General features: G+C 37.4%; 1 protein-coding gene across 2 annotated transcripts in view; it reads left to right on the top strand.

Annotated features, from left to right (window-relative positions):
- The window catches only part of ROS1 (ROS proto-oncogene 1, receptor tyrosine kinase), a 139,662-nt gene that overhangs the window by 50,154 nt on the left and 70,601 nt on the right, over nucleotides 1-18,907 (top strand). Inside the window, exons 19-27 of one of the 2 annotated variants that reach the window (XM_063097740.1) lie at nucleotides 3,724-3,938; nucleotides 4,267-4,427; nucleotides 4,795-4,939; nucleotides 7,144-7,406; nucleotides 9,520-9,583; nucleotides 9,881-10,083; nucleotides 11,632-11,837; nucleotides 12,904-13,190; nucleotides 17,503-17,679. In XM_063097740.1, the coding sequence (XP_062953810.1) occupies nucleotides 3,724-3,938; nucleotides 4,267-4,427; nucleotides 4,795-4,939; nucleotides 7,144-7,406; nucleotides 9,520-9,583; nucleotides 9,881-10,083; nucleotides 11,632-11,837; nucleotides 12,904-13,190; nucleotides 17,503-17,679 (1,721 nt within the window). Of the gene's footprint in view, nucleotides 1-3,720; nucleotides 3,939-4,266; nucleotides 4,428-4,794; nucleotides 4,940-7,143; nucleotides 7,407-9,519; nucleotides 9,584-9,880; nucleotides 10,084-11,631; nucleotides 11,838-12,903; nucleotides 13,191-17,499; nucleotides 17,680-18,907 lie in introns of both variants that reach the window. The other variant, XM_063097739.1, reaches the window with a different exon arrangement.

Raw genomic sequence — 18,907 nt, 5'->3', positions numbered from 1 at the left:
ATACACACACATTGCATATAAACATGTATATACAACAAATCTGATTACTCAATTATTTTACATCAACTATGACACACAATTCTGGCTAGTTTCCCACCTGTGAATCAGAGAAATCTGGTCATTTCTTTCCCTAGAAACTTAAGGTATTGGTAATGTGATTGCTGAGAGAATCTGTCTGAAGCGAGATATAGACAATGTTCAAAGCAAACACGTCCTGAAGGATCATGGCCCTTTCTCTGTGCCTGTCTATCCCTGAGTGCTGGTTAGCTGGCGTCGTTTGAGAGCCTAGCTCCTCAACCACCAACAGACTCATATCGTTGGATTGAGCAGCGAGAGGAAGAGAGCTTTTTTTAAAAAAAAATATTTGCTCACCTTAAGGTTAGTAATCTTTTCTTGTATGTATGCCCAGTGGTGTATAGAAGCTCTTGGTGAGATTACACAAAGGATAGACACTTTTGCCCTCCAAGAAAGTCTTGCGTTTCAATTATACCAGGAAAAAAAAAAAAAAGTAGTACGTAGAGACAGGAATTCCAGAGCAGTTGTAGAAGCAGAAAGTTTTTTCTACCATGTAATCAAAATTCCTTCTTCTACATTTTAAGTTCCTTGCCTTTAGTTTATAAGCCCTGTCCAATACAAATATAATGCAAGTAACATATGTAATTGTAAATATTCTGGTCACCTCATTTAAAGAAAAGTGAAAGGTGCAGGTAAACTTAATTTTAATAATATGTCCAAAATATGATCACTTCAACATGTAATGTGAAGAAAAATTGTCATTTAGTGTAATAAAAATTATCCATTTTTTCATATTAATTCTTGGATGTACAGTGTATTTTATATTCACAGAACATCTCAACTTGCATACTTCGTTTTCATAAGAAATAACTTGATCTGTATTTAATCTTATAAAATTTACAAGTGGAAAACTTGATTTATATAGCTAAGTTGTTCCAAAATTGCTTTAAAGTTTTCTAATAAATCATATATATGATTCATAGTATATGAATCAAATATTAGTTTTTAAATTTAACTTAAATTAATTTAAATTAAAAGCATTAAAGATTGAGTTTCTCAATAGTACTAGCCACATTTCAAGGGCTCAGTAGTCACATGTGGCTAGGGCTACCATGTTGGACACTACACTTCTAGCTTGTAGTAAAAGATGAGATCAGCTGTTTGCTGTCTCATCTTATTCTGAACTTGAGAACCATAATTAAACCACCCTTCAAACTGCTCTTTCCTCTCTTATGTACGTCCATTCCCTTTAGTTTATAAAAGAATAAACCTATTGTCTATATAACAACAATTCCGACTTGGAGGTTGAAAAGGGTGAACCAGTCATAAAGTTCAGGTATATTTAGCTATGTCAGGACTGCTCTATACTGTTCCGGAGGAGCCTACATCCTTGCTGTTCCCTCAACCTAAAATGTTTTCCCAACCTAATTCCCTTGGTTAATTCATGTTTTGTCTTTATGGCTTAGCTCAAACGTTGCTCCTTAAGGGAGGCTTTCTCTGACTGTCCGGACCTGGCAGATCTCCTTGTTAAGGAACTCACTTTACTTTTTCTTTTACAGTGCCATTCGATAATGTAGTTATGTGCTAATTACCTGCTTCTTCAACTAGGCAATATATTCTATGAGGGAAGGGATTGTATTTGTCTTATTTGTCACTGTATTCCTAGTGGCTAACATAGAACTAGACACAAAACATTTGCTGGATGAATGAATAAATGAATGAACCAATTCTCAGTGGAGTAACTTCAGGGGATCTCTATATACATCTCATACCGCATGGAAGGGTTTAACAATGCAAACATATTTTTTTGTGATTTTTTGGCTGAGTTTTGATTCAATCCCAGCTTTGCCTGTTGTTGGGGACTAAAGGGTTTGGAGTACGTACCTCCTGAAAGTGAGGAGTTTGTGTTGAAGTTGTGCAGAACTCCAGAGATAGAAAATTAGGGGGTCAACCCTAGTTGGAAACAAGGAGCAATCCAAGCCAGTGGCAACTAAGTGATATCCAGTCTTGCCCTGCAGAGAAATCCTCTGTCCTGGGGACAGTTTGGGGAATGCTGAAACATACAAACAACTCTGTGAGTGAGGCTGACATGAACACATTCATGGGTATAGGCTACTGTAGCTCTGTGGGTGGTCCAAAAGGACTAGACTTCTTGGGTTAAATGCATCCTGCTTGCTGTGTGTCCTTACATCTGGAATTTGGTTTTGTGTATCTTGGAAGGTCACTGGGAAGTTCTAATGAGAGGTAGAAAGAGCAAAGTGTAAAATTAGACAAGTAGGTGAAAGTTCAAAGGCAAACTAGATACTGTCTTCGCAACTGAGTAGGTGTGGACAAGTAATATTTTACTGGAAAAAGGACTATGGAAATAATATATATTGGTGAATATAATTCTTCTTTATAAGAGTCACAATTCCCGGCTATGATCCTCTGAGGTAGTTTCCATTTTCTCAAGGAGGTATTGTGAAATTTTCAAAACAAACTTCTATTTATTTTGATTTTGAATACCATAGTTTATACTTTTATAAACAGGGGAATGTCAATGCTTTAAAATGATTTACCGCCAAAATAAATAAATAAATAAATAAATAAATAAAAGGCTTACATAGATCATCATAAAAGACCAAACCTCCACTCCAAAGCATTGAGAATCACTGAGATAGTTTTTGTTGAGTACTAGGTAACTGGTATAATTTTAAAACAACCAAGCAGATTTTTAAAGTAAAAATTACTGTAAAATTCTCTTTCATTGAGAAAATACTCTTAAAGCCATTTAAATAACAGCCTGTTTACTGGAATTCTCTAGTCTGAAATCGAACACTTTGACTAAGCTGTAGAAGCTGATAAGCATCATTGAAGCAACAGACAGTTGTAAATAGTAAAAAGCAAAAAACTAAGCAGGCTAGAGTACTTAATGGCAAGTAAATAAGATCACTAACCAACAGTAGGAGGGAGGCAAGGCTCAATAAGGAGAAACCACTGAACAGGCTTATGCCTTCTGGATTGATATTTGCTGTTCATCTTGTTATTTCTGCCTGTTCATGATGAGGTGGTGGGGGTCATAAAACTGATTTTTTAAATCCATCTTTTCTTTTGTCGGTTTTTTTTTTTGGTGGCTGGCTGGTACAGGGATCTGAACCCTTGACTTTGGTACTGTTAGCATTGTGCCTCACATTGATAGGCTGTCTTTGAACCTTGTGTGTACAGATGGCAAATTTATACTTATGCATTGATTTTTACTGGTTTCATTTCTGGGTGGTAACCTTATTTACGAGTCTTGTAAGTACCTTGCCTCACGTCTTTCTTCTGCTAATGCAAGTGTTGTAGGAGCACATGGAATAAGCCAAAAATGTGATTTCTATGCTAATGAAGTAATGAGAATTTAGGTTGTGCCTTTGATGTGGAAAATTACCAAAATCATAAGTGTTTTTTTAAAAGCTGCAACTTGTATAAAGTCTTGCTATTGCAATATCATATTAATAAGAAATCCCCCAGAAAATTTACTTTAGTTCTACTACTTTGATTTTTTTGTAAGAAATCAACTTAATATGGAACTGAAAATAATGGCAATTATTGTTGCAAAGTATATTATTTCTTTTCATATACACAAATGCACACACATACTCACAAACATATTTTCACAAATTCTTGCATGTACCAGCTGTTCTCCCACTCCAGATACACATACTAGTTGGTGTTATGTTTTAGCAGCGTTGGGGACACCAACATCACAGAATTTGCAGCCTGGAGTACTTCTGAAATTTCCCAGAATGCACTGATGTACTATAGTGGTCGGCTCTTCTGGATCAATGGCTTTAGGATTATCACAGCCCAGGAAATAAGTCAGAGAACCAGTGTCTCCATTTCGGAACCAGCCAGATTTAATCAGTTCACAATTATTCAGACATCCCTCAAGCCTCTGCCAGGTACAATATTTTATTTCTTACTATTCCCTCTCCCCCACACCTTCTGTTAAATAAATGTTTAGTTTGGAATTTTTTCTTAAGAATAATATTTTAAGAGGAGTTAGGTTTTAGTAGTTTTATTGGTTTGCTTGCAGGCAGTTTTATTTTAACCCAAATTTACAGCCTGAGAAAGTCAGAAAAAGATGACTTTTCAGGATATATTAAAAGAAAGAAAAATTTTGTTTTAGGTCTAATTATTAGTAATTTCTATTGATTTCCCATGATTTTTATGTTAATCGATAATCCTAAATCTTTTCTCCTCTGTTCCTTTCTTTCTTTCATCCCATAGGGAACTTTTCCCATACTCCTAAGGTTATCCCAGATTCTGTTCTAGAGTCTTCATTCAGGATTGAAGGAAATGCTTCAAGTTTTCAAGTCCTGTGGAATGCTCCCCCTGTGGTGGACTGGGGTGTAGTTTTCTACAGTGTGGAATTTAGTGCTCATTCTAAGGTATTGTGTTGCTTCTAGTAACTTCCATTTCCCAAACAGACTGTACCATCTGTATCAGCCCTGTCCACATGGATTTGTATTTCCTTCATTTAGCCAAGCCCATCTCCTTTGTTTTACCATTGCATTTGATTATTAAGTTTATTCCTGACAACACTGTTTACAACCAGTCTCTGACTGCTTGGTGCTAACTGCTATATTAGATATACTTTAATTGTTCTAAAACATGGGACTTGCCAAAATAAGCATTTCTAAAATTGCAAGTTTTGACTTTACATGTGAACCAAAGTTTGGAGATTTTAGTTAATTAGAGATGAAAGATTTTTTAATTCTGCTCCTAAGAAAATAATGTTTTTTGCTTATATTTTAGTTCTTGGCTAGTGAACAACAGTCTTTACCTGTATTTACTGTGGAAGGGCTGGAGCCCTATGCCTTGTTTAATCTTTCTGTCACTCCTTATACCTACTGGGGAAAGGGCCCCAAAACATCTTTATCACTTCAAGCACCTGAAACAGGTACAGGGGTTAAAATCTCTCTTTAAAAAAAAAAAGACAGAATCTCACTTTCTGGTATTTGGCATAGATAATGAATAGTGTTTAAACATAACTTTCAGTTTTGTAGATGTGTTTAGATTCAATACCCTTTCAATGACTTTTTGGAGATTATAATAACACCATTAAAATAAATCTGCCTAATTTATTACAAAAGAATATTTCAGAGGTTTCTTAAAGACTGTTTTACTTGATTATAGTGATATGTGAGATGCAGAAACATGTTTCAGAAATTTTGTAAAACTTTCATAAAAAAACGGGCATTTAAGAGCAAAGAGTTTCTTGGAAGGCAGGCTGTTCTGATAGATGGTAGCTCAGAATCTTCCGTGGGTGAATAACTGATGTCTAAATTTAATTTTGGGGGGGAAATATATTTTAGAAAGGATATTAGTCATATCTTTCCATGTGTATATCACTTTAAAGTGTACAAAGCACATTATATGTATCACTCCTTTATTAAACATTTATTGCATACGTATCATGTGTCAGAAACGTTATTTCATTTGATCTTCACACAGCTCTGAGGTAGACAGCACAGGTGTTATGATCTTGATTATGCAAATCCAGAAGTGGCCTAGTGTGCAATAGCCACTAAATGACAGGGCTGGGACTTAATTCTGGCTTTTTACTACAGTTTCATCAAATCTCCATTCGGTCATTCTTGCAAATGTTGATAAATGATAGTATTATATTGATTTAATTTTCACAAACTTCCTAGCACAGGACCTGGCAGGCGGTAAGAGCTCAATAAACACAGATATGCATTCATCATTGCATTTTTTACTATTAAGATTCTTTCAACAATATTTGTCCGTGAGTCTCACAACAGGAACCTAGTGGAGCCTGGGCAGGTTCTGGAGCAGTTAGCATTTGGATCAAGGTATGCTCTGTTTGAGGTTGTCTTGGGATATCAGCTTTGGTTGGATTGTTCTGTGGAAAAGGACTTGACTGCATCCATTGGGGACCCACTTGGGGTGAGGGTCAATAACACGCTGCTGGATGTTGGGGGCAATAAGGGAGAATGATAAGATCTGACTTTTGCCTTCAGAGAATTTACAATATAGCCAGGAAATTATTCAAATTGACCGATATTTATTAAGCACTTACTGTGTGCCAGTCCTATACTAGATTCGGGGGGATTTAAAAAGAAATAAGAAAAGATCCTTTCTTTTCTGGAGCTCCTGAAACAGTGGAGAAATAAATGCATATGCAGCTACCAATAATAGAAGAAGACAGTGTGATAACTGAGTCACAGTGGCATAGAATGAATAGATAAGACTATGAAACCTTCACCTATACCAACTGCCTCAGGCATTCTTAGGAGAAGGATGTGCACATGAACTTCTATGGCCCAGGCAGGCTTTTGGGAAGCAGAGATGTTAGCTGGGCTTTTAGGGATGGAGCAAGAAAAGGTATCCCATGTGGGAAGTACAATGTAAGAAGGCCTGGAGATTGAGTAACGATGTGAGTGTTAAACAATAAGAAGCATAGTGATTGGGATGGGGGAGGGGTTGAGGGCCTTGTGGAGAAGTCCCAAGGAAGAAGAGGGTAGGATGACTTGGAAATCAGGCAGAGGAATTTCTCTTGATTACAGGACTCAGAGCGATTGAATTGCTTGGTTTGGCTCTAGAATAGATGGGGACTCTCAAATCATACTCTTGGGATGCTATCAGCCTTCTCCAAAATTTCCTGCCTCCTAGGTGGTTCAGGATGAGAGGGCCTGGATCTTTGATATGCTGTGTTTTACACCCAGAACTCATTGGAGGCTGGTTAGAGTTACTGCCTTCCCACCTGGTGATGGACATTTCCATGGTGAAATGACTCTGTCAGGATGAGAGTGAATGAATATTGCATTTCATAAGGAGAACCAGCTACTTTGTCACTACACAGGGCAGAGACAAGAAAGAAGCACTTAAGTAGTAGCAGGAAGGATTTGGGTTGGATACAAGGAAGTCTTGCCTGTCAGTAAGATTTGCTGAAATGTCAAGATAGGTTCCTGAGGAAATCTATGGAATATTCGCTCCTGATGATCTTTTAGAATGAGATAGATATACTTCAACTGTTTAGAATGAGAACTATTTATTGCTAAGTTGTTCCACATCCTCATCATGGGTAGTAAAAGTCAGCCTTATATTCTTTTCTGCCCTATCTGTGCCTCTGCTTTTCAGTTCCATCAGCACCTGAGAACCCCAGAATATTTATATTACCAAGTGGAAAATACCACAATAAGAATGAAGTTGTGGTGAAATTTAGGTGGAATAAACCTAAGCATGAAAATGGTGTGTTGACAAGATTTGAAATTTTCTACCAAATATCTAACCAAAGTGACACAAATAAAACATTCAAAGACTGGATTGCTGTCAATGTCACTCCCTCATTGATGTCTTTTCAACTTGAGGGCATGAGTCCTGGGTTCATGGTCATCTTCCAGGTATGAGAGAGACACTGGGATATGGGATTCTTAATCATGCAAACAGAAGGTTAAAGAACTAGGTTAAGAATTCTGCCACTCTGTCAGTAATTTGAGGTTCACTGTGATCTGAAGGGCCAAGAGAGTAGCAAAAGTACAGAGGGGAGAGGGGATAGCTCTGGTAAAGGACACCTTGACAACTTTCTCCCATTCAGGGTACATTTCAAGTTCAGACTAGACCATTACTATTAGACACAGTCACTATGTCCTATGCATCATGGTAGGGACTTTCATATTCATCATCTCATTTGATCTTCATACTGCAAAGAAAAAACCAGGTCTCTGTATCAGTCAATTACCAAAGCTGCATGGTGAAGTGGTGTGCCATAATCCAGCTTCTAGAGTCCTTTCCACCATATCACACCACTGCTGTGAATCATCTTGATGCTCCGAACTGGAGCTACAGCTGGAAATAGAAACTGAGGGTCAACGTAGTTGATATCTCACAGTTAACCACCTCTCTATTGGTAGAGCAGAAAGAGAAAGTAGCAGTCAAGGAAAAATTCTATTGTCACCCCATTTTGACATTTTAAATTTCATATGAAGTAAGTTTCTACTTATAATAAATGGCTTGATGCTTTTAATATCATTAATTACTGTGTTCATGGCAGTGTTGTATGTATTTAGAGTTATTTTTCATTTTTTTTGTGGGAGGAATAATATTTCGCAGAGTATTTTAGGGATTTGTGTTTCCTATGGATGTCTGTGTTTTTTTTTCTTTTTATAAAATTTGAATTTAACAATTATCTTGATAATTTATTAGGTCTACCTATACTAATAAAAAGTTACACATAAAAGTTAAAGACAGTAAACATTCTTATTTGTTAAGAATTTTGAGTGTTCTAGTTAAATAAGTATTCTGGTTAAGTATATTTGTTTCTCTCTATATATGTAGTTTCAAATTTTGGTCACTATATAAACCATATAGAGTGATATGCATAGATATGTATGAGTTTTCCTTAACACAGTCCTGTGCAAAAGCAAAGACTGCTTAATAAATATATATATATACATATATATATGCACCATTAAAAATCATAGATAGCAATATATAGAATACAGTAACATGTATTTAATATTAGAAGTATAATAGAAATAATACAATGTTTTGTTGATTGAAAGAGAACTTGAGGCTCTATATTTTGAGGCCATTATGAATGTCAATTTTTTTTATAGGCTATTGCAGATATGCAAGGTTTGGAAATGGAAATGATTTATTACACAATAAAATATATCTAAAAATTTTTTAAAAAAACTTTACTGTTAGAATGTGGCATGGCACAGTGGGGAGATAAATGTACAGACCCTCAGAAGGCATGGTTCCTAAGCCAGTTTGTACATGTGTCATTGTGGATGAGTTACTTACCTTATTATAATCCTGGTCCAGTTTCTACTCTCAGTAATTGTGAGGATCAGAAGAGGTAATAAATGTGAAAGTGGTTTGAAATGCGCAATCATGTTCAAATATAAGGTTTAATTATTTTCTTTTTATCAATCATCTTTTTAAAAAGTACAGTAAATGTAATTATTTGAAGCTTCTAGTTGTTGAATTCAAGATAACTGGAAGTTTACCATAACTTGCACAGTTTTGTTTCCATTGGCCTATGTGACTTAATTTTGGGAATAGTTGAAGACCTTTTGTTCATTTTAAAATATTTAATTGACAAAGATTGTATATATTTAAAGGGTACACATGATGATTTGATATATACATATATATACATTGTGTAATGATTATCACAATCAAATTAATTAATACACTCATCACCACCTGTGCTGTACATGAAATCCCTGGACCTTTCTTAGAATTTTTTTTTTGCAATAGAAATTTGTGCCATTTCTTTACACTTTTCTAGACAAAAAAAAAAAAAAAAAAAAATGACATGAGTGTGGGGCAATATTTTTCCTCGTAGTGATTTTTTGCTATATACTGAGATATAAATAACTACTCAAAATTATTAATAGTGTGTATCAGGAGTGTGAAATAAAATGTTCAGTAATTTGTCAGTCTCAGCACTTAATTACTGCCACTGAGAACACCATTGGATGCAGTTTTTTGTTTTGTTTTCTTCAGGTTCGGGTCTTCACATCTAAAGGGCCAGGACCATTTTCTGACATAGTGAAATCTAAAACATCAGGTACTTGGTATCTAAAATCTGTGTCAATAACAATTTAAGAGCATTTTTTTGCCCATTGGTATCTTTAAGGATATGAACATTGTCTCTGAGCTAAAGTTAAGGTAAATAAAATAATCAATTTTTATTATTGTCAAAACATGTCTAAACAAGCCAGTTAGCCTCCAGAGTCTTCACTGAGACTGATGTATCAGATGAATCCAAAGGGGTCCCAAGGATTTCAAAATTGCCTGATATTGAATCAAGAGACTTTGCTAAAGTTAGTTTTCTCATGTATGTTATCTACTTGTTTGTTTTCAGAAATCAATCCATTTCCTTACCTCATAACTCTCCTTGGCAACAAGATAGGCTTTTTAGATATGGATCAAAATCAAGTGGTTTGGACGTTTTCAGCGGAAAGAGACATCAGTGCTGTGGGATACACAGCAGATAATGAGATGGTGTATTATGCTCAAGGAGATTCACTCTTCCTTCTGAACTTGAACAATCGATCCAGCTTGGAGGTATTTCACTATGTGATTATTCTGAAATGAAGGATATGGATCATTTGCATATTATACTACCCTATAATTAAAATAACTGGCTGATGGTTGAGCCATTAAGATCAGAATAACTGAAAAGGACAGATGTGTAATCATTATGCCACAAATGAATACAGAATAGATTCTGGGTAAATGCCATTCAGGATTAATTTAGCAAATAGTTACTGAATTTAAGGCACTGTATTAGATCCTGGGATATAGAATTTAAAAATGTCACAGGTTTTGCTCTCAACAAACTCAGTCTAGTATTACTCTAACACTAGGAAGGCAGTATTGCATAGTGATTAAGAGGATGAGCTTTGGAATCTGACTACCTAAAATTTAATTCTGTCCCCACCACTTACTAGATCTGTGACCATCAATAAGTTATTTATGTCTTTGGGTAGGTAGTACCTCCTCATAGGGTTCCTGTGAAGATTAAATAAGGTAATCCATGTAAAGCACAATGCCTGGCACATGGTAGGCATTCACTAAATGTTAGCTAGTAGAGAAGACAGACTAGTATAACTGCTCTGCTGAGAGCAGGATGTAGTAGAATCACAAAGAATGAACATGAGATCTGGGTTGGAGTAGTGGCGTTAGAATGGAAGAACATCTTGGGCACAAAGATGAGCCAGGTGAAGGTGGGAACAAGCAGAGGGACTGGCAGGTGCCAAGGCAGGGAGACAAGGGGGTCATAGCATGTTCAGGGAGCTACAGATAGAGGGAGCTTGGGATGGAGGTGAGGGTGAGGGTGGAGTGAAAGGTGGTGGTAAAGCTGGAGAGGTAGACAGGAGCCTGAACAGAATGGACCTCCTTTATTGTGCTAAGGAGTCAGGTGCCAATCTAGAAGCCAACAGCAAGCCATTAAAGAATTTTAGTATGGCATTAACATAGTCAAGTTGTGTTTTAGAAAGACCTCTCTGCCAGCTGTGGGAATAATGAGTCAGAGAGGGTTAAATCTGAGACAACGAGGAGGCTATCACAGAAACCTATGTAGGAAATGCTAAGGCCTGAACTAGGTGACAGGCAGTGAGGTGAGGAGGGAAAGGATAAATTGGGGAGATATTTAAAATGGAACTAGTTCACTCTGGGTAGTAATGTGAGGATTGGCTCCTTGCGCGAGTGTTGGAAATTCATAAAAATGTAAAATGCAAGTCAGAAGGAGGTTTTGGGGTAGGGTGATAACTTCTGTTTTCTGGGGTCATTCGTATGAAGCTGTTCAGTAGGCAGTTTGATATTTGAATCAGTAAACTCATTGAAGGATCTTGTCTGAAGATGTGGATTTGTAGCACAGGTCTGTGGGTTGCAGTTGAAGCCATGGTAGTTGAAATTATCTAGGAAAAATACACGATGTATGAAGAGGGCCTATGTTACAATGGTGCACAATCCTGTTACTGAGGTTTTGAATTACAAAGGAGAAGTGCAGTACATAAGTGTATGGGCGATCATAGAAAAGACTGCAAGTTAAAAAAAAAAAAAAAACAATGTCCACTATCTTCTTGGCTGTGTTCTCTACCTATTGTGAAGCTCTTCCGAGATGCAGTCGTTTTTGATATCACAGTTATTACAGTTGACTGGATTTCAAGGCACCTCTACTTTGCACTGAAAGAATCACAAAATGGAATGCAAATATTTGATGTTGATCTTGAACACAAAGTGAAATACCCCAAGGAGCTAAAGATTTGCAATAGGAACTCAACAGTAATTTCTTTTTCTGTCTATCCTCTTTTAAGGTATGTAAGTGTGAGTATCTTTTTCTATTGTGATGAAAAAGACATAGACATATTTATTGTAATACCTTTGGTTTAATGTTAGAAGCCAATGACAGGAAAATAAGATGCTTAAGGTTCTTGGCTCACTAAATTAACTGCAGTAAGTAAGTCTGCATATAAATTATGAGCCCATAACCACAAACACGTAAACCTAATCCATATTGACAATTTGATTAACCTAAAGCTAGGCTAATTATTAGCAGGAAACAGCAGATTTTTATATTAGTGAATTTAATAATATCATCAGTTGATAAGAAGAGGACTGCGATGGTGGCAGGAGATGAGCTGGAACAGATGGGCAGCATGTCTTGCACAGCAAATCTGGGCTCATCCATCTTAGTTTAATTAGTGTCTTCATGAGATTAGTTTTAAGGCCTCCATTCATCAACTGAGTAGCAATTTCCCAGGCTATAAAGATACATTTTTGTTTGTGCCATAAGCATGGGTAGAGGCTATTTTGAAATTAGATTGTAAATTAGAATTAAGAAGCAGAAGAAAACTTAAAAGGAGGGGAATGGAGATGGGTGTTCATAAAAGGTATGCAAATATATTTCATATTTATAGCCATTAATTGCCATTTAATGCAGCACCTATGGTCATTGTAATCCAAGCCTTCAGCTATAAACACATTTACTGAGAAATCATAAGAAAATGTTACAAGTTAGGGCTGAGCCCGTGGCGCACTCGGTAGCGTGCTGCGCTAGCAGCGCGGCGACGCTCCCGCCGCCGCGGGTTCAGATCCTATATAAGGATGATCAGTGCACTCCCTGGCTGAGCGCCGGTCACCGGAAAAAAAAAAAAAAAAAAAAAAAAAAAAAAAAAAAAGAAAATGTTACAAGTTAGAATTCTTCTGACCTCCTTCATCTCAGAAGGTTGCTGGAAGCCTGGATATGCCCTCTCCAAAGGCATTTGTCCCCCCATCCTCAACCCCCCCAAATCATTAGAAATAGTTGATCTTCATTAGAAACTGATATTTGAAATGAAATATTTTACTCATTAAGTTGGAGGTACTTTTTTTTTTCTATAGTCGCTTGTATTGGACAGAAGTTTCCAATTTTGGCTATCAGATGTTCTACTACAGTATTATCAATCACACCTTGCACCGCATTCTGCAACCCACAGCCACAAACCGACAAAATGGAAAGGACCAATGTTCTTGCAATGTGACTGAATTTGAGTTAAGTGGAACAATGACTATTGATACCTCTGACTTAGAGAAACCCTGGATATACTTTGCCAAAGCACAAGAGATCTGGGCCACGGATCTGGAAGGATGTCAGTGTTGGAAAGTTATCATGGTACCTGATATGCTGGGTAAGATGCTGCTGTGTGTACCTCAAGTTTCATTAATAACAGCAGTCCTGTCCCTCCCACCCCATTAAAAGGGGCTTGCATTCTACATATACTCAAGAGAATATATACATGGTACTTTCTCCAGACCACGCCAAGTGTTCTTGTAGAACTCAAATCAAGTTGTTTCCAGGAAAATTGTATGTAGGCAATGACATAGTTTTCTAAATGTGTTTTATAAAAAAATTTTTAATTAACAATAGAGCTACAATTTAATAAGCTTAACTCTACATTCTAGGCACACTAATAAATGCATTATCATTTAATCTCCACAATACCTCAATGGGGTAGGTACTGCTATTCTCATTTTACAGATGAGGAAACTGAGGCTGAGAAAGCCAAGGTAAGCTGTCCGAAGGCCCACAGTTAGTGAGCAGAGGAAGTTGAAACTGTGTCTCACTACAACATCAGTGGTCTTACCTACACCCTATTTTATTTCTGTTTTGATGATCCCATTGACTCCACTTTCAGCATGACTTGGTCAATACTTGTCAGGCCTATCTGCTGAAATTCACATGTTTGAAGAAATATTTGAAAATCTGAAAGTGATTTGCAAGTCTCCTATTTAGGAGTAATTCCAACAAAAAAATGCACCCTAGATACACTGAAGAGTCTACTCCTCACTGTATAGTACAGTGATCACTAGCCACAAGTGGTTTAAATTTAAATTAATTAAAATTAAATAAAATTAAACATTCAATCCTTCAGTAACACTAGCCACATTTCAAGTGCTCAAAAGCCACAAAAGGCTAAAGGCTAATGTATTGGACAATGTAGGTATACAGCATTTCCATCATTACTGAAAGTTCTGTCAGGCAATGCTGGATTATCTAATAAAGTTTTGAAATTGCAAATATGACCGTGAGTATGTGTCTGTGTGTTATAATTGCACATATGGTTTTGTTGACATGTCACCTAGAGCCTTTTAGAAACAATTTCTATGTACTCTCAATGGGCTTAAGAGTAGAGTTAATGTTTTGAACTTCTCCTCTTGGGAAAATTACTTGTTTCTGTTAAATCTGTGGTAAAGACTCTTTCCTTGATCAAACTTCAGTTGTGCTCCTCTGAGGTCTCTTCTTAACTAAGCCTCGACTTTGACCTTCCATGGCCATCCTTGCTGAGTCCACTTTTAGCAACCTACCAAGTCAATTTAGAGATTTATATCTAAATTAATATCCGATAGAGTTCTTTACCCCCACCCTCGATGTCTAGGCCCTTGGCCTGCCTTTAGCATAATTCTGTTAGACTAGTTTGACAAGAACCTCCCTATCCTTGATGTCCCCTCTTAGTAATTTTCTGTTCACTGACTCCCTTGCTCTGCTCACTGGCCGTAAATCCCAAATTGTCTGTGTTGTATTGTCTTTCCTATTGCAATATTGCACTAGTCTTGACCAAAGTCTTTCTAAGAAGTATCAGTATATTTTTTTCTTTAACATTAGATACACAAGAATTATCTAGTGGGCCATTAGTATAAGTATAGAATTGGTCAATCTTTCTATAATTCTAATATTTGAAAATTAAAATAAGTTTGGAGATCATTTTGCTGTCATGATTTTACAAGAAATTTTCTCTACAAAAATAGACTTGCTTGAATACCTGTTTATAAAAGAAAAATCACTATAAGGAAGTCTGTTTAAATTTTTGGACAGTTCTGAATATTAGATTTTTTTCTTATATGTATCCAAAGTCTTCTCTCCATTATTCTCATTCCTTGGTCTTAGTTCTAATGGCTAAATTTACACAGAATAAATTAATCACTTTCCACATGACAGCCATTCAACTATATTTAGATAGCTGTCATAGCCCTTTCTAACAATTTCTTTTTTGTTGTTAGATTTTACCAAATTATGCTTTATTAATATTATTTTTTCACATTCCATGGTGTCGTTGTGGAGCATTTAAGAGGGAGGGGAAGAGAAGAAAGGGGAAGGAAATGGGATGGAAGAAGGAGGAAGGAGGAGGGGTGGGATTGAGGCCTGTGACACCCCCCTTATTCCCACAGGGGAGATCAGGGGACTTCCAGTGATGGCTTGGTCCTTGCCAGGCTGGGTGCAAATGTCAGGGGGGTGTGGCAGAAGCCCTCGTCCCCCACCAGCCCAGCTCGGGGACCCAAGGCCCTTCTTGCTGTGGCTCGGTGGTTGTGGCTGGGCTGGTTGCACATGTCTGGGGGACATGGCCAAGGCCCTCGACCCCCCACTGCCCCAGTTTGGGAGAGCCCGGGGCACTTCCTGTGGTGGCTAGGTGGTCATCGCTGGGGTGGTTGTGTGTGTTGGATATGTGTGGCCAAGACCCTTGGCCCCCACCCTCAGGACTGGTTGTGGGTGTTAGGGGGCATGGCTGAGGCCTCCAGCCCTCTCCCCTTTCTGGCTTGGTAGCCTAGGGGACTTCTGGTCCTTCTATGTGTTATAGGTGTTCTTTGGTGAAATGAGACCTTTGCTAGTTAATATCAAACTTTGTCTCTGGTTGTGGGTACTTTGTTTTTTCTTCCAGTTCTGTGTTGGATTATTTGCTGTTCCCACCACTTAAACTCTGTGCTAGAACTAATTTGTTGTTCTTTGCTTACTTCTAAAATGGGGGCACTTCCTGTGGGGACCAGCACTTGAGCTCTGTGGTTGAGCTAAATTGCTGCTTTGCTGCTGATTCCCTAGGGAAGGCTTTTTGTGTAGCTCAGGTTTTAATGGTTGACTTTAGAGATACTTCTGGGTCTAGCGAGATCCTGTGCACCCGGTTTATGTAGAAACTCTGGTCTGGGCCTGAGTCTTTTCATCAAACTGCACCCCCTGCTGTTCTATATTCCTGACCAGTCGCCTCTGAGTGATCCTACACTGATTGGGGGGCAGATCAGCTGTGCTTGCTGTGCCCATGTTTCCCTGGTGGGCACATGCCAGTGCTCCAAACACTTCCCCTGGGATGGGCTGTGCTCCAGTCCCTTGTGATGACTCACTGGCCTCTGAGAAGATCCTTTTTTTCAGTTGTTGTGACTCCTTGCTCCTTTGTGGGTCCACGGGAACCCTATTAGTGGTCTTGCTGGCCTGGGAGCCACCAAGGCAACTTTCTACCTTGCTGTCTCCAAACAACTTCATTCGAAGGGCACAGCTGTGGCGTTTGCCAGCTCCTGCTCTGTGTACTCAGAAGCTCCAGCCTGGAAGCAGCTGGGATCTGAAATGGTTGGGGCAGTTTTTTCTTTCTCTCATTGTGGCTTCTCCCACATTCATGCACTCCGTAGGACTCTCCTCCTCTTACTCTGAGCTCTTGCGGCCCCAGCTAGGCTTTCGTTGCTTTTTTATAGTTGTAAATTGGTTGATTTGTGGGAGAGAGTGACATTGGTGACTGACTATTCCATCATCTTGACCAGAAGTCTCTAAGCACTTTCTTTAGAGGAAAAATCCAAATATCTGTAACTATTCGTCAGGTGATGTGGCTTCTAGGTCTTTCTTAGCTCTAGTCACTTTCCTGAGATTTCAGCCCAGCTGGTCAATAGCCCACTAAATGTCATCCCCATAATGACATGCAGTACTCTTAATGTGTTCTGGCCAGTGTAAGGGGATGCTGACTTCCTAGGTCTTCTTTTTACTGTAGGACAAGTGGCAACAGGTCTTTGGGCTACTTGCCATTTGAAAAACCAATAGCTTTTTTCATGTTAATTATTATTAAGCCAGATCTCTTTCTTTCGTTTTATATAGTTGATTTTAAACCTGGATTTAGGATTTTACATTTGTTCCTATTGAACTTCATTTCCTGATTCTGTTGTGATATTTTTGAATGTCAAGGCAGTAACTGAACCTGCTAGTAACAGTGATAATCGTGTATGAACTGCAAATTTGATAAATGTTTACTACAACATTCATTCCAAACCACAAGTAGAAATATTAAGCAAGACACTGAGCCCTATGCCTGTCATATAATACATCCTTCAGACTGGTGTCTTTGATTTGGAGTCACATAGGTGGGTTTTAAATCTGGCTCTGCCTTTTACTACCTTTGTGGCCTTGAGTAGATTATTTAACTCTTTTAAGCCTCAGTTCGCACTTGTACAAAATAAGGCTGGTAATAACAGTATTTATCTTATTGGCTTGATATGGACATTAAAAGAGAAAATACCTCTAAAACCATTAGCTCAATGACAAAATAAAGGTATTATTTTTCATAGGTAAATAATAGATTCAAAGTTTAGCAGTTATAACATAGAAAAAGAATTTTATATATTGTTTAGAGTAGAAAACTTAAGAATGTATTTTGTTCCTTATTTTATGTTCTTTATGTTTTTAATCAGCAGGAAAAACACTTGTTAGCTTAACCGTGGATGGGGAATTTATATATTGGATCCTCACAGCAAAGAATAGCACACAGATTTATCAAGCAAAGAAAAGAAATGGAGCCGTCCTCTCCCAGGTGAAACCTCTAAGGAGTAAGCGTGTCTTGGCTTACAGTTCAGTTATGCAGCCCTTTCCAGGTAATCAAGTCACGTTCATAATCAGCTTGTTCTTGCAGTTGAGCGTCAGAAAAATCTCAGAATGCCTCGTTCTTCAAGGCTGTTCCTCCAACCCCTTTGGTTGTGCTCCCAGCTTTGCTACAAACTCTTTTAGTACTTAGTGCACACTGCGATTTCTGTTTGCCCTGAATCACCAATTACCTCTGTATGTGTACCCAGCTTGGGCTGTGATAGGCAACTTTAGACATGGGAAACCATGTCCTGTCATTCTTTCCACATGTCCTCTTTCTATTCTTAGTCCCTTAATTTCTCTTCTTTCTGTCTTTTTTCTCCTTTTAAAGATATTTTAGGCCTCCAAGTGGTGTCAAAAGCATTGCATAAAACCTTAGGTCTCTTCCAATGTAAAGTGCCATATTTGTTGTAGTATTATGGATTATGGATTATGTAGTATTATGTATTGAAGTGTTACATATCAATATGTAATAATATTATAGTATGTAGTGTTATGTATTATTATAGTATTATGTAGTATAGTATTATATATTATCGTATTATGTAGTATTATATAGTGTATTTAACATGTGTACCTCTGTGCTATTTTTATTAAGTTCCTGTCTTTTTAAAAAAATGTGTCACTGCTGAAGTTTGTTAATATAGTGCCCCTAATCCTACTTTCCCCATAAACTCTGTGAATTTTGTGAAATGCAGTGATTTATAGGAAGCATGTACCATGTTATAACAGAACTATTTATTTTCTTCTGAGAGTCATAATAAAAATGAAATCTAAAAGCCAGCCAAACAAAACCAAAAACAGTATCGCATTACCTTATCGGTAATATTCAAACGTAAAGCAGTTTCTGAGTCTCTTATCAAGCTTTCTCTGCTATGAAGCTGCAAATGTCATTCTAAATTAAATATAACTCTCTAGGGGGACAAAATGAACGAAACAAACTCTTTTTGCTTAAATGTATTCAGTTACAAAACACATAATTTGAAAAAATTAAGAATTTATAAATAAGCTTAGTTCATATTTTTGTAAAACAATTTATTTTCCACTTTGAGACATTTAAGAGATTTTAACAGTCCACGTGAAACCTGGAAATTGCCTCTCTATCTTATCAGCAACAAAAAGCTGAGCAAACTGAAAATTTAACAACTCTTCTTAGAGCCATAAAAGAAGTGAGGTCACAGGGCAAATTGCTTCCCCTAAATTGGAAAGACAGACAGATGAATACAGAGAATTACAATT

Source organism: Cynocephalus volans, chromosome 5 (assembly GCF_027409185.1).
Source record: "Cynocephalus volans isolate mCynVol1 chromosome 5, mCynVol1.pri, whole genome shotgun sequence".
Taxonomy (NCBI): domain Eukaryota; kingdom Metazoa; phylum Chordata; class Mammalia; order Dermoptera; family Cynocephalidae; genus Cynocephalus; species Cynocephalus volans.
The sequence above is the reverse complement of the archived record's forward strand: the minus strand, read 5'-3'. Positions and strand labels throughout refer to the sequence as shown.